Source organism: Mercenaria mercenaria, chromosome 4, assembly GCF_021730395.1.
Source record: "Mercenaria mercenaria strain notata chromosome 4, MADL_Memer_1, whole genome shotgun sequence".
NCBI classification, from domain to species: domain Eukaryota; kingdom Metazoa; phylum Mollusca; class Bivalvia; order Venerida; family Veneridae; genus Mercenaria; species Mercenaria mercenaria.
The window spans coordinates 85977981-85993519 of record NC_069364.1 but is presented as its reverse complement, the minus strand read 5'-3'; the positions used below and the strand labels follow the sequence as shown (position 1 = coordinate 85993519).

Below are 15539 nucleotides of genomic sequence, written 5' to 3'. Positions count from 1 at the left end.
CTTACGAAATGTCCGCACATGTGTATGTTGTAACGTTTTGACATGAACATTTTTACATTTTAAATTTGTTGTTCTTGTTGGACATCATGTAATCTTAGTCTTTTCGGAAGTTTATTTTTATCAGTGAAAACTAATGTAATGCATATATTGCATGTTGTAGAATTAAGTCTTGTTTGATGCCTGTATGCTATAAACACAGTGTAAATAGTGGATTTATCAGGATATAGTCTATTGTGATATTTCAGAAAACAACTGAAAAACAAATAATTTATCCTGATGTAACCTGTCAATTATATTTCAGTAAATCTCTGACAGTATTATCTGGATATAACCTATCGTTATATATTGGAAAGCATAACATTTATCTGGATATAATATATCGTAAGACATTGGAAAAAACATAACGTTTATCTGGATATAATCTATCGTTAAAAATGGGAAAACATAATATTTATCCGGATATCATCTATCGTTATATATCAATAAATCATTGAAAGCATAATATTTAATACAAAGTTATTTCTATTTTAACGTTGGAAGCCGTCAGCACATTTTTTACAAATGACATATATTAGAAGAAGTCATTGTCCGAAAAGTCTGCCCAAAACTAAAAGTGGATGCATTAGGAATTTTTACATCGGTATCATCAGTCGAACTTTGTTATTTCATAGAAAATTGCCATTTTAAAGAAGAGTTGCTTTTCAGCATTTCGTCTAATTTTAGATGGTGTTGATGCGGCAGACAAGAAAGATGGATGGAAGGTTAACTTGAGATTAGGTGGAAGCTTCTTACTGATGGTTGGTGTGGTTACAGCGGTGCTCATCATACTTCACAAGTTAGGAAAATTTAAACTAAAGGAGAAAGCAGGTGCCCGACAGACTCGCAAATCTACAAATAAAAATGAAAATGAGCCATCTGACGACCAATTACCCGAAGACATAGAGGACATATCAATGACAGAAGGTAGTGGTAAAATGCAAAATATTGATGACTACAAAGATGTTCAACAGCGAAATGTTCCGATGAGACATGTTAGATCTGCCGGCTCATTGGCCGATGCCAGTCACCAAGATGGAAATGTGCCACATGACGAAAGAATGCAGCAAGTGTATGGAATGCCTCCAAAAACAAGACATTTATCAGTGGGCAATTTTACTGCAGAAGCAAACAATCAAATGCACCCTGATACAAGAATGAGTCGAAGTTATTCCGCCAGTGAAAATGCATATGAACAGCATCATGTTCATGCATTCAATCAAAACATGCAAGGACATTATCCATTCCAAGGGAGAAGCCAATACGTAGCCGGACATAACCAATTCCAAGGAAACAATCAAGTAATTCATGGACACTATCCATTTCAAGGAAATATGCAGGGACACTATCCATTTCAAGGAAACATGCCGGGATATCAGTTTCAAGGAAATGATCACAACATGCAGGGACCTCCTGTCCAAGAGAGAGGAAAAGGCAAGCGGGGACGGGATTCGAAACATGGAAAAAGTCAAAACTATCCATTCAATGGGAAAAGACAACCTATTCCGAGCAATGATCCGAATAGGTCAAAAGTTAAGACAGATAACTATGTTGAAGAACAAATAACGGATGAGGGGACAGTTTTGTATTAAATAATATTTCTGTCGCCAACATGCATGTTAAATCAGTCTTATTAAATTGTATAAATGTTGTTAGAACAATTTGGAAAGAGGCAAAACATACTATTTAAGCTTTTCAAGCGGCCATCATACCGCGTCTTTTATTTCTACAGAATATTTATCCTTTTCAATGTTGACTACAAAGAAAGGAATCCAGCCCTTATTTTTGCAATGAACTGTTAAACATGCAGAGACAATCATTCCAAGAGACAGAATAAAAGAAGAACGGGCGGGATACAAAACGTCGAAACAGAAATTTAAAATGTACATTACATTGAGAGACAACCTATATCAAGAAATAGTCATAATAAAACAATTATTAGTGCAGATAACTATGTTGCAGAACAGTTAAGACATGAGGGAAACATATCGTATTAATTAATATTACCCTCTCCTCTTGACATACATGATGTTAAAACAGTCTGATTACGTTGTTATCTACGCTGTTGTTAGAACTCGGGAGGAGACAAATTATAATTGTACGTTTTCCGTACGGCTAACATACCGTACCCTGTTTCAGTATGATATTCATCCAATATTCTGAACAAATACAGGTTATTAGCTTCATATTGCGAAATATGCATGACTTCTGCAGCCGAAATAATGTGCGACATTTAGGACACTATATTTTTCTACTGAAGAACGAGTACATATTTCCCGATGCAAAGCTAATACGTAACTACAAGTATTAATATTGTATAGATATGATGAATGACATGAATAGATATAACGCAACGACACATTAACGACGTCAATATGGAAAAATACTGACGTTTCCGGTTCAACTGTAACTTATTAACGGAGAGTAAAACATGCGAGTGAAGAAACTTTCCTTATTGACTACACAGCAAGGAAACCCTCCAATTGCTTTTCAAAGAAACGGCCAAATCTAGGAAAGATGTTCATTCCAAATGACCAGACAAAACAATCCAGTGCGGGATTCAAAACGTCGACACAGGCAAGCTACCTATCTCCCGGACAGAGAAATCTGTGCCAAATAAATCCAAATAAAAGAACAGTTAAGTTAGATAACCATTTTACAGAACAGGTAAAAGATAAGGATATTGTTTTCTATTAAATAACATTACCTTCGTACAAAATCATGTCACTTTCCATGTTAAACCTCTTGTTATACAAAGTAATCTTTGTAGAATATGGTATCCACTTTTTATGAAATATTTCATGTTTATATTATAAAGAACAATGATTTATGAAGTATAGAATTCCAAAATAAAAGTTTTCTTGAGGGGATATAGCAAACCAAAGAGACTGATTATACCGTCAATCTGACTAAAGTACTTGATCTTCTAAACGAAGATCTGAGAACGACCTATTCACATTCGTCTTCTGTATATTTTGGATTTCCAGTATTGCTATTTTTATTTTATCCAATCAGACGACTTGTTCGAATGTCAAAGAGTAAGAAAAATGTGCAGTTATTCTAGGGCTCGAACCCGGGACCCCTCGCTTACAAAGCAAGTGGCCTACCAACTGAGCTAACCGGGTATCTGATACATTATGACATAAGAATTGTAAATATCAAAAGTCAAGGCTACAGGTAGATTTGCAAGATGTTGTAAGTTAGGCTCTGATTGGCTAGCGAAAGGGTCGTCAGAACGAGGCAATGAATAGGTCGTTCTCAGATCCTATGCGTAGCGTAATAGGATATGTACTTTAGTCAGATTGATTATACCGTTAGCTTAGGTATTGTTAGAACACATGAGAAGGAAATAGACAGTTTTCCATGTGACTAGCATGATACCTCATAATTTCATTTCTGGATGATATTTTTGCTTGATGATATTCAACCTGACTAAGAAACAAACTTCTTCCCAAACACTTGTTTAAATCCAGTCATAGTGGTTACTGAGTTTCGTGAAAGTCATAATGTCACTTCATGAAAAGTCTTTCCGAGTCATAAAATATATTTAACATCGAGGAGGTAGATATTTTAGTCAGACAGAGTGTGTATATTTTGCGGGTTGCAGGTTGCGGGCTACGGGTTGCGGGCTGCAATGCAATATATATCAAAGTGTTATTCTTTTTATTTAACTTTTTTTTTACTTAGCCTTAGACAATTTTCAAAACTCGTTGAAAAATTTATTATGAGAACCTTTCAGTCCCATTCTAAATACCAAAATTAATTTACAAGTTTAATTGTTTTATTAGATGAATTCTTTCAACAGCATTTAATTTAGCATAAACAAGAGTAATTTAAAATGACATTCTCACCCAACATCATGGTTGATGTAAATTAAATTATTCTGTGCAACAGTAGGAGAGAAGATGCATGCAAAATAAAAGTGAGGACTGTATCAAGTGTTGACATTGAATTTTGAGCTGAGAACTTGAGTGTTGTTCACCACACACCATCCCATTATGCTGAGAAGAGTGATTGAAATAACAGAAAGAGTACAAAAAAAGTATTATGGCACATTGTATTGAACTATAAGCTGAGTGCATGACAAATTTTCCATTGTATCTACCCGCAACCCGCAACCAGCTATTTAGTGTATATATTTTGCGGGTTGCAGGTTGATACAACGGAATATTTTTTACCTTTATAGCAACCCGCAACCCGCAATTTAGTGTTACTGAACCTCAAATGGATAGTTGAGACATTCGTTATGCATAAGTTTATATTCAGTGTACAAATATGATATAAAAAGTATTTTTGTATAATAATGAATATTTGTTTCATAAACATTCCGCTATTTCACTATGTCAATTGTATGCTACCTGCATAATTAAATTTCATTTTCTAATACATGTAGATCAGATATTTTTATTGTCATAGCAAACTGGACTTACACTGCGTATTTGCTTTAGCTATCATTTGTAATTGAATGATCTAGTTAAGAGTACTTTCTAAGCCAAAATTTTATGACAGAAGCAATGACTGATTATTGACTAATTAACACGTTTTAATGATAAATGAGTATGAATTTATGAGCACCCACTATACATGTAATTTAGATGATAAAGTTATATTAAAGACATGCTTATTTAAAATGGCTTTTTTAAGTGTGTGTGTGTTTTTTTTTTGTTTCTTTGATACTGATTTTAGTGCTAAGATAAAAATGTATGTGACCAAAGCGTTAGCGAAAGTCTGTGTTATATAAAAATAACAGGTTCAGTTTTTGGTAGTGCAATCTCAAGGGTTCAAGGAAAGATAACTCGATAAGTGAAGTGTAATGTTGTACACCAAAGTTATTTCCCTGCACTGCAGAGTTGTAATCATTTAAATTTTCTCTTTTTCTTGCAATTAAGTAATTCATGATGTTAAGTATATTATGTACAATTACAGATTGTATCAATAACAAAATACATATATTTCCCTTTTTTATACAGAAAAAAAGCAACATTGTATTTTAACTGTCATCTGCCAATGAGTTTGTAATGTAAACAAATATAGAAAAGAAAACAGATGGATTTGTGACAACATGCAAAAATATGCGACTGACATTAACGGGACAAATGACAAATTTTCATGCGAGCATAACACGTGCCAAGTAATTTACCGTCATTCAGATGTTTATTCAATTGGTGCACATTGCTTAACACCTGTTCCAGTCTTGTATTCACATATATGAACTCAACTCCTACACACTTTACAGTAACACTTATGGAAATTTACTGTACTTGAATGTTAATCTAAAACACTTTTATATACATTATACTTAAACATGCCGCGGATTCAATAAGTAAAACGGGACCCCTTATTCTTAGCTACACATGTAATGTAATTTTGATCAATGTAGCCAAAATCTTCTAGTGGTTTAGCAGTTTAGATTCGAAGTGCCATATCTCCTTTTGTCCTTATATTTGTGTAGCCATTTTACAAAAGTTTTAGTCATCTTAATACATCTGTATGAACATGTAAATGTAGTTGATTGTATTATGCCCAGTTTTTATTTGCCAATGCAAAAGTACTGTTACTATCAGAAATGTAGTCTTTATTTTAGCGCTATATTCTTAGAAAACAAAGTATTGTCAACTTATTTATACTTTTATGTCCAGCAATACAATACCATGAGTTTTTAACGTCTTAAATAGATTGGAACATTTGAATACTTTAAATACTACATAGTTCTACTTACTAAACTGTCAACAAATTTGTTTCTAATACAGTTTATCAATAATTACCCAATTAATGTATATTAAGAGTTATTCTATATAATAAAGCCGATTGATTAACAGCTTTCTCTTTATGTTTCCAATATTGATTGTCACATTCAAAGCAATAGCAAGTTTATGTAATACATACATAGGCTCCTGCCAATGTATTTTTTATAAAATAAATGATATTTTAAGTAGGTGTGAATACATTTTCCTAACCTAACCGACTTGGTGGATGTGCTGTATTTCACAAGTTTTCATTGTAATATTATTATTCATCCGAGAAGAAAGATTTGTACACAACTATAAAAGGATGTACTATGTGTCACAAAAAACACGGACACAGATCCAATAGAAATAGTCACCTTGCAAGAACGTAGCCTCCTAAACACGGAACCCTACAACATTGTATGCATGGATATGTAGAGGATCGAAATCTACACAAAACCAGATAGACAAAATAAAACAAATAGTACCAAGGACAAAAGCCATGTACACGAACAAATGGATGGGACGGAGCGGGCACCGCCTTAGAAGGGTCAGCGGCAAAAACGTCATTGAGCTTTCAGGAACGTATCATTCTAATGTAAGGGACACAGAAATCTGTACTTTCCATGGGAATTAGTTGTAACTGTTCCAACACTATCATGCGGATTTTTAGTAATGCCCGATTAGTCACCCTGCCTATCCTTGTGATTCTTTAGGGCATTATAAATTATGTAAGTTTGTAACCACAAAAAAAAAACAAATTCAAATATATGTCAACAGATTAATCTAGATAACTCAAATTGATTAGAAAGCATTTCCTTTCACACCAATGTCCAAATACAAAATTGTAGCTTTCTTTTGTGCATAAATTGTTCCCACGTGGTTTAAAGGGCTGAGATCTTGATAACAGAAAAATCATTGTACGTAATAACTTGGCTTATTCATTTAAAAGTTGGCTGACCTGATTTTGTGCCAACAAAACGCAATGTTTAAAAGTAATAAATTTTCCTAAGTGCATTAATGAAGTTCAACGAGATGACTGGGTTACTGTTCAAATGTTAGCAAAGTCGAATGATTAATGTTCCCCGCAAACTGTACTGGCACTTAATCTTTAACTCATAACTTCATTCATATACTACGCCAAGAGGCCCACTGGATCTGAAATGCTTAGAATTTTGCCTTCTGTCCTGTTTCGTTGGATCCTTAATGGTATTTCTCCTTTGCTCCGCCTTCTAATAAGGCATTGGACACATGCGTGCATAGTCTTAAGGTTTGCCCGCGTAGACAAATATTTCTACAGTTATTTTGTTATCATTTTGTATAACTGGGTATCGCATTGCGGTGATAATTTTCATTTATAGTATCATGTAAGTTTCCAACGTGGTGGAAATTAAGTGTGTTGTTTCGTGCGCACCGTTAACTGGTTAAATCTCCCCAGTGGTCTTTTTGCCATTGATCTTTCCAAGACGGTGTCCAACCACTGTGCTTCTTTATTTGTATGTTAGCTCACCTGTCACGAAGTGACAAGGTGAGCTATTGTGACCGCTTAATGTCCGTCGACCGTCGTCAGTCGTGCGTCGTCCGTCAACAATTTAAAAAAAAAATCTTCTTCTTGAAAACCACTGGGCAGAATTACACCAAACTTCACAGGGATGATCCTTGGGTGGCCCTTTTTCAAAATTATTCGAAGAATTGAATTCCATGCAGAACTCTGGTTGCCATGGCAACCGAAAGGAAAAACTTTAAAAATCTTCTTGTCCAAAACCACTGGGCCTAGGGCTTTGATATCTGGTGTGTAGCATCATCTAGTGGTTCTCTACCAAAATTGTTCAAATTATCCCCTAGGGTCAAATATGGCCCCGCACTAGGGGTCACATGGTTTATATAGACTTATATAGGGAAAACTTTGAAAATCTTCTTGTACAAAACCACATGGCCTAGGGCTTTGATATTTGGTATGTAGCATCATCTAGTGGTCCTCTACCAAGATCATTCAAATTATTCCCCTAGGGTCAAATATGGCACCGCCCCGGGGGTCCCAAGTTTTACATAGCCTTATATAGGAAAAAATGTTTAAAAATCTTCTTGTCTGAAACCACAACACTTAGACCTTTGATATTTAGTTTGTAGTATTGTCTTATGGTCCTCAACTAAAATTGTTCAATATTTCCTTACGAGACTTCCGGTTGGATGCAACAAAATATTCAGCGGATGTTAAACAAGGAATATAATTGATATATTATTGCTTTCTGGAATTTAAACTTGCGGATTTATTAGGATTTGATCTTATAACTGAACGGTATTTGCATTTGATTGTTTTTGAAATGTGACTTTTGAGAACTGACAGTTTTTCGTTTGCTATATGGGTGGGGTATATTAGAAAGACATTCAAACACCCCAGACGTTTGAGCAAAATTTCGTCACGGTTGATTAAACATGAGATTAATTCACGGAATAAAATAACGGTTTTTATGGGAAAGCACAACAAGAAAAAACGCAAAAAGAGCAGTGAATCAGACAATGAAGGATTAACCCTGTATAAGATGTTTAGGCGAGACGATGAACCGTTACCATTAGGAACAGACGACAGTGTTTGTATTAGTGACGTCATAGGAGAAGCTAACTCTATTTTGTTTAATGATAGTTGCCAAGACAATTCAGTCAAAAAGAAAAACAGTATGAAACTGAACAGGAACAGGAAACAATGGCCACAATGAATGATCAAAATAATGACATAAGCTCAAAATTAGACCTTGTTCTATCAGCAGTAACTGACATCAAAAAAGTCAAGACAATTTCAAAAAGATGTTCGAGAAAAAACTTGACAGAATGAAACATGAACTGATGGAGAACATTGATTCTAAAGTGCAATCGTTACGTGATGAAATTTCGAGGGACATAAATAAGGAAAGTGGTCGGATCGATCATGTTTTCAACGCCATTCAGTCGATACGGTCCCGTCTTGACGTGGTGGAATCACGTGACCACGGTACACCGAGTGAAGGATCCGTGGAGACTCGAACCAGTGCGAATCGCTCTAGCCAAGACTATTTAAACGACCCGGAAGTAACAGTTATTGTTAGTGGTCTACCACACGAGCAGGGGGAGGACTTAATAGAAAAGGCTACACAAATGTTAAGTGCTATAGGTGAAGAGGTCTCTGCCAATGTATTCATCACAGGAGCGATACGATTAAACAACAGGTTTAATGATAAACCTGGATATGTGAAACTTAGCTTCCAAAATAGAACGCAAAAAGTTTTAGTTTTACGTCATAAGTATTTACTGAAAAACTCTGACACTTGCAAAAATGTATACATTAACAGCAGTAAATCGCACACAGAACGGTTAATTGAAATCAATGCACGAGCAATCTTACGTCAAATGCAGGGCAACAACGGTAGATTACGGGTAGACGCGAAGGGACGCATCCGAGATCGAACGGAACGTCCGGCACCAGCAGGAGAAAGGATGTAGGAAATAACCCGTTCTTTTGGGCACATTAAGTTTGCACATTTAAACGTTTGTGGATGGACAAGAGAAAATCATAGACTCCGTGAAAGTATAATATGTGCTATTGACGCTGATGTAGTGTCTGTGAGTGAAACACATTTATCAAAGCAAGATACTTTAAAGGTTGAAAATTATTTGTGGTTCGGATACAACAGATCTGTTCAACATCGAAACGCCCCAAAAGCTTCCGGAGGGGTCGGGTTGTTAGTTAAAAAGTGGATAACTGAACAGTATGAAATAAGTGTCGTTGATCGAAATTTTGACGGCATTTTGGCAGTGAAACTGACATATAGGGTAACGAATAGTGAAATATTGTTCTTCTCATGCCATTTACCTCCTGAAACCTCTCCGCATGGTAGAGATGCAGAGGCGTTTTTTGCTCATCTTCTAACGCAGATTTATACACATAGTGACTGTGATAAAATACTAATTGGAGCTGATTTTAACGCAAGAATAGGGACTCTTTCTGAGATTCTAGAAACATGTGACTCAATCCCAGTGATAGACAAGACAATAAATCAACATGGACATGAACTTATAGATTTTCTAAATAGTGCCAGGTTTTGTGTATTAAATGGGCGATTAAGTCCCGAAGACGATAACTTCACCTGTATCTCAAGTAAAGGAAAATCGGTTGTAGACTATATTTGTGTACCGCACGATAATTTCAATACCTGTAAATATCTCAAAGTGTTAACGGTCCAGACTATTGTTGAATCCCACGCACTGCACGGTTTACTCGGAGAAAGATCACGGTTACCAGACCATTCGGTGATAATAACAGAAATTAAAACGGATTATACTGACAGCGATCACGCACCCATGCATGCCCCCAGCGAAGTACGGTACAATTTAAGGAAAATACCAATCGATTTTATGAACAGTGATAAAGCCCGTACAGCGATACTGAATCTTATTTCGCAACTCGAAGTAGCACGCGAAACGCAGGAAAACATAGATCATCTGTACGAGTCATTATGCGACGCTATTTGAAATGAAATGAACGACAGAGTGCCGAAATTTTCAACTTCAAACAAATCGCGAAAACGCTTTAAGGTTAAGAAACCTTTCTGGAATGATGAGCTAAGTACTTTATGGAAAAATATGACCGAAAAAGAAAGTTTATTTCTGAAATGCAGTGATAATAAACAGCTATGGAGAACTTTAAGGTGCGAGTATATCAGCGCACGAAATGTGTTTGATAAGAATTTAAGAAAATCTGAACGTGCGTATAGACTATCAAAGGTCGCCGAGATTGAGGAGATGACCACAACGAACCCCACAGTTTTGGAGAAAAATTCAAAAACTAGGGCCGCGCAAAGATAAAAGTATCCCGATTGAAATCATTAACAATGATGGAACAATATCATATGATGAAAATTCGGTATTCGATCGTTGGGCGTTTGATTTTAAACAATTATACAACTGCGACAATCAGGACGATTTTGACGAAGTTCACTACAATCGAGCGAAAATACACAAACAACTTATTGAGAATACAATCAGTGACCCCTTATATGTGCCAAACACAGACATGAACAAAAACATAAGCATTGATGAAATAGCTTACTTAGTTCAAAAAGCAAAGTTGGGCTCAGCGTACGGGTACGATAATATACCATACAACGTCTTGAAATTCACACCAGTCATTGGGGTTTTACATACACTATTCCAGTTTATATTCGACACGGGTTTAATCCCCTCTATATGGAGAAAAGCCATCATCTGCCCAATTCTCAAAGACAGAAATACGGATACTAGAATACCTATGAACTATCGTGGAATCAGCTTGCTGTCATGTATAAGCAAGTTATACAGTGCCTTCATAAATAAAAGACTAACATTTTATTTGGAAAACAATAATATCCTCGCAGACGAACAGAACGGGTTTCGCGCCAAAAGATCATGTGAGGAACATGTTTTCACGTTGAACAGTGCTATACGCAATAACAAAAATGTTTTCACAGCGTCCATAGACTTGAAACGTTGCTTTGATTATATTGATCGGGATATGCTGCTTTATAAACTGCTATTAAATGGAATAGACGGAAAAGTGTATGACTCGATCAAGAATATTTACGCAAGCTCGGTTTCATGTGTGAGGATAAATCAGAAATGCACAAGCTGGTTCGATTGCTTGACGGGCGTAAAACAGGGCTGCAATCTTTCGCCGACACTATTTTCTATATTCACAAACGACCTCGTCAAGGAAATAAATGACCTTGACATTGGTATCCTGATGGGCGAGTGTAAGGTGTCGCTTTTAATTTACGCAGACGACATAGTTCTTATGGCGGACTCGGAAGAAAACCTACAACGTATGTTAGATACTATACATGAATGGTGCAAACGTTGGCTCGTGCTCATAAACACTAACAAGTCGAAGTGCATGCACTTTAGAAGAGGAAGAACCCAATGTACAGACTTCTCTTTTAAAATTGGAGACAATATTCTCGAAACAACTGATCGATATAAATACTTAGGGGTACTTTTCCATGAGAAAAATGACTTCTCAAACTATAGCGACATACTAGCTAAAGGGGCCAGTAGAGCACTAGGGGGTATCATAGACAAAATACACAACCTGAAGGAATTTGGATTTAAATCGTTTGAAAAACTATATCAGTCATGCGTTATTCCAATCCTAGACTACTGTGCCTCCGTCTGGGGAAACAAACAATATCAAGCAATAGATAACGTCCAGCATCGTGCAATGAGATATTTCCTTGGCGTCCACAGATTTACACCTATTTTAGCTATGATAGGAGATACGGGATGGATCCCAAGTTACTACAGACGCTGGATTGCTATGCTAAGATTTTGGAACCGTCTTGTCACAATGGATGATACTAGGCTTACCGCTAAAGGATGGATTACACAAAATGTACAAACAATTGGTCCAGTGATATTAAGAGCATTATGTTAAAATTAGATATACCTGATTCTTTTACAAATAAAACAGTAGTGGACCTGACATCGATACCCTCAAAAATAAACAATTACTACGTAAATATTTGGAAGAGGGACATACAGACTGTATCAAAATTAAGGACCTACACATTGTTTAAAATGGATTTAAAGTGTGAAGACTATTTAAGTATGAAACTGAAAAAAAACGAACGGTCACTCGTGGCTCAGTTTAGGTCAGGAATATTACCATTACGTGTTGAAACCGGAAGATTTGTCGGCGAGTCACCGGAAAACAGACTTTGTACATTATGTACATCTCAATCAGTGGAAAATGAAAAACACTTTTTACTAGACTGTAGCTTATACGAAGATATAAGAAAAGGGGTATTTGATCATGCGCTCAGGGACACTGTATATATAAACTTAGGAGAATCCGAAAAACTGCCTTTTTTTGTGAATAACCATGTTAGACAATTAGCCAAATATCTAGTACAAGCATTTGTAAAACGTAGAAACACAATTTATACAAACTCATAACTTTTTTGATATCCTGTAAATATAATGTATATATGATTATGATTAATAATGTGTTGCATCTAAACATGGTATAATGACATGATTTATCAACATGGGTGACTTATAGGCCCAAGAGGCCGGGTGCCTTTTTTACTGTATAAAATACTGTATTATTTATATTACAATGCACAAGTCACGTTAATAAACAACTTACTTACTTACTTACTTATATAGGAAAAAATGTTTAAAAATCTTCTTGTCTGAAACCACAACACTTAGACCTTTGATATTTAGTTTGTAGCATTGTCTTATGGTTCTCAACTAAAATTGTTCAAATTGTACACCTTGGGTGAAAAGAGGTCCTGCCCTGGGGGTCCCAAGTTTTATATAGACTTATATAGGAAAAAGCTTTAAAAATCTTCTTGTCTGAAACCATACGACCTGGGCTTTTGATATTTGGTATGATGCATTGTCTACTAGTCATCTACCAAAATTATTCAAATTATGCCCCTGGGGTTAAAAGAGGCCCCGCCCTGGGGTCACTTAGTTATAGTTGTGAGTTATATAGGAAAAACATACTTAAAAAATCATCTGATTCTTTTCCCAAGACTGTTTAATTATAATTACCTGATGACCCCAAGTAATATGATGTCACTTGACTGTGACCTTGACCTACTGACCTACTTTCTTGGTTTTTAAGATACAGCCTTGAAATTTTGATGACATACACAGTTTTGCACACAAATCGTAAAACTGAATTTCATCGACCATGAATGTGACTTACTGACTTTCTTAATATTTTATCATCATTTTGACATTTGAAACATGTAGCTCATATTACTCAGGTGAGCGATCGTCATGACCCTCTTGTTTTATCCTCATTTGTTTTACTACTTTGTCTACGTATTTGTTGTGTACGCAGGCAAGACTGTCTTGTGTGATCATCTAGAGGAATCCACAAATTATGTAACATACGACAGCGAATCACTTAACACGCTCTTTCAAAATCAAGTTACATTACACTTAGATTTCTATACATATTATTCGTCCTTTTGAGTGTTTCGAACACCTCGAAATTTCTTAATCCATTTGAGCACTTAGAACAATAGGCATATTTTGTTACCCTTCGAAGTTTCTTTATCAACTTCTACATTTCATTTTTCAACAACAAATGACAAGACACTTAGATTTCTATACATATGTAGACGACATTATGCCTCCATTTCTGCGTTTTGAACAAAGAAAAAGATTTTGTCAATGTCATTGACAAAATTGCATATCTAAAGTGTTTTCCATATTTATACCCTCAAAGTTGACATGTTTAATTCCATTTTCAGAAGTACAGATATCACTTCATGTAAATTGATGCGATATTGTATTAAAAAATACAAAATTTCCTTTGACTGTCTTTGATGCAACTCTGCAGTATAAAGGCAAATTTGAGGGGTAACAGTGTTTTATTCACGCAATTATTACAGTCATATAAAATGATATTCGCTAACGTTATTCACTTTATAAATAGAATATATAAACAAAAACACATTTACATAGCGTTATCATAGCAAAAATGCACCATGTTCATACAACAAAGTAATATCTTTTGCAAATGTTCTTGAAGTAATCTTAACATTTAAAGTGTTTGTTAAATACGGAATGTTTTACACAGAAAACTTTATTATACTGCATAAAAGAAACAAGGATCATTCCTTGTAATATGTGTTATTGCCTGAGGACTATATAATTTCCTGATGAGCTAGTCTGCATAACAACTCCGTCATTTAAAGTTGCTTTGCAGACTTAAACAATCGAATAGGTGATTTAGACGACTTCATTGTTGGGAGTTGATGATATAGCGGGACGGCATGCTGTTGATTTTACAACTAATTTTCATGGTGGCAATCTCTTAGAACTTTTAACTGATTGTCATGCGTGTGTTTTTAATGGTCGTAATCATATCAAGAATGTTTTTACATTTGTTTATGCAAAAGATAGTGCAGTGGTAGACTACTGTATTACTTACCTTGAGGTTTATTCAAGAGAATTTAGCGTACTTAGTGTAATGAACTCATTTCTAATGTTCATTTGAAAACTGGATTTACACAATTATTGATATCTGGCAATTCTGTACTGTCATTATGGGTGTCACGATACGCCTGAAGCGTACCACGATATATTGCAATACATTATTATGCAGTACATGCTTCAACAACCGTAGATATGAACGGAGATTCTTTTATTACGCAAAACCTTTACACACCTCCATACTCTTCAAACAGTCTGTCATGTACATATGACTCTCCATTATTTGGTGTATTAGTATATGATAATTCACCGCAATCACTGTTCAATAAGCCTTATTAAGATTAATTCGTTATAAAATAAATACAGATAACTTACTATGTACAAATAATTTTGTTCCATCTCTTCAAGAGAAGGTATTCAGGCAAGAAGTCTAAGACTTCAGAGTGATGTTGATAATGCTTTTACAAATAGTTTATAATTATTGAAAAATTAAATGTATGATAAGCTGAATTATAAAACTGCCCATTATGGTATTTGCAAAAAAAACAAAGAAAGGTTGGAAAACCTTGCTGGAAAACAAACTATTCAGCTTTTTGAATGCCCTCTGTGTAAATTGGTTGTAGTGTACTGATATGTATGTTAAGGAGCACGTGAAACTGGTTTTCTCACAGCAACGAAAACCTGAACGCAAAGTTCAGGAAAGTAAAAGACGCAGGAAAAGATATAGGAAAAAATGAAGCATTCTACTTTCTTAACATTTATATGCTTAAAAGATGGCCTATAATTTTATAGAAAGAAGTACATTGAGGAGTAAAA

General features: G+C 35.3%; 1 protein-coding gene across 3 annotated transcripts in view; it reads left to right on the top strand.

Annotated features, from left to right (window-relative positions):
- The window catches only part of LOC123552362 (uncharacterized), a 31456-nt gene extending 26251 nt beyond the window's left edge, over positions 1–5205 (top strand). For all 3 annotated transcript variants that reach the window (XM_045341973.2, XM_045341974.2, XM_045341975.2), the window contains exon 11: positions 724–5205. In XM_045341973.2, the coding sequence (XP_045197908.2) occupies positions 724–1628 (905 nt within the window). In that variant the 3' untranslated portion in view covers positions 1629–5205. The remainder of the gene's footprint in view (positions 1–723) is intronic.
- Positions 5206–15539: the final 10334 nt, after the last annotated feature.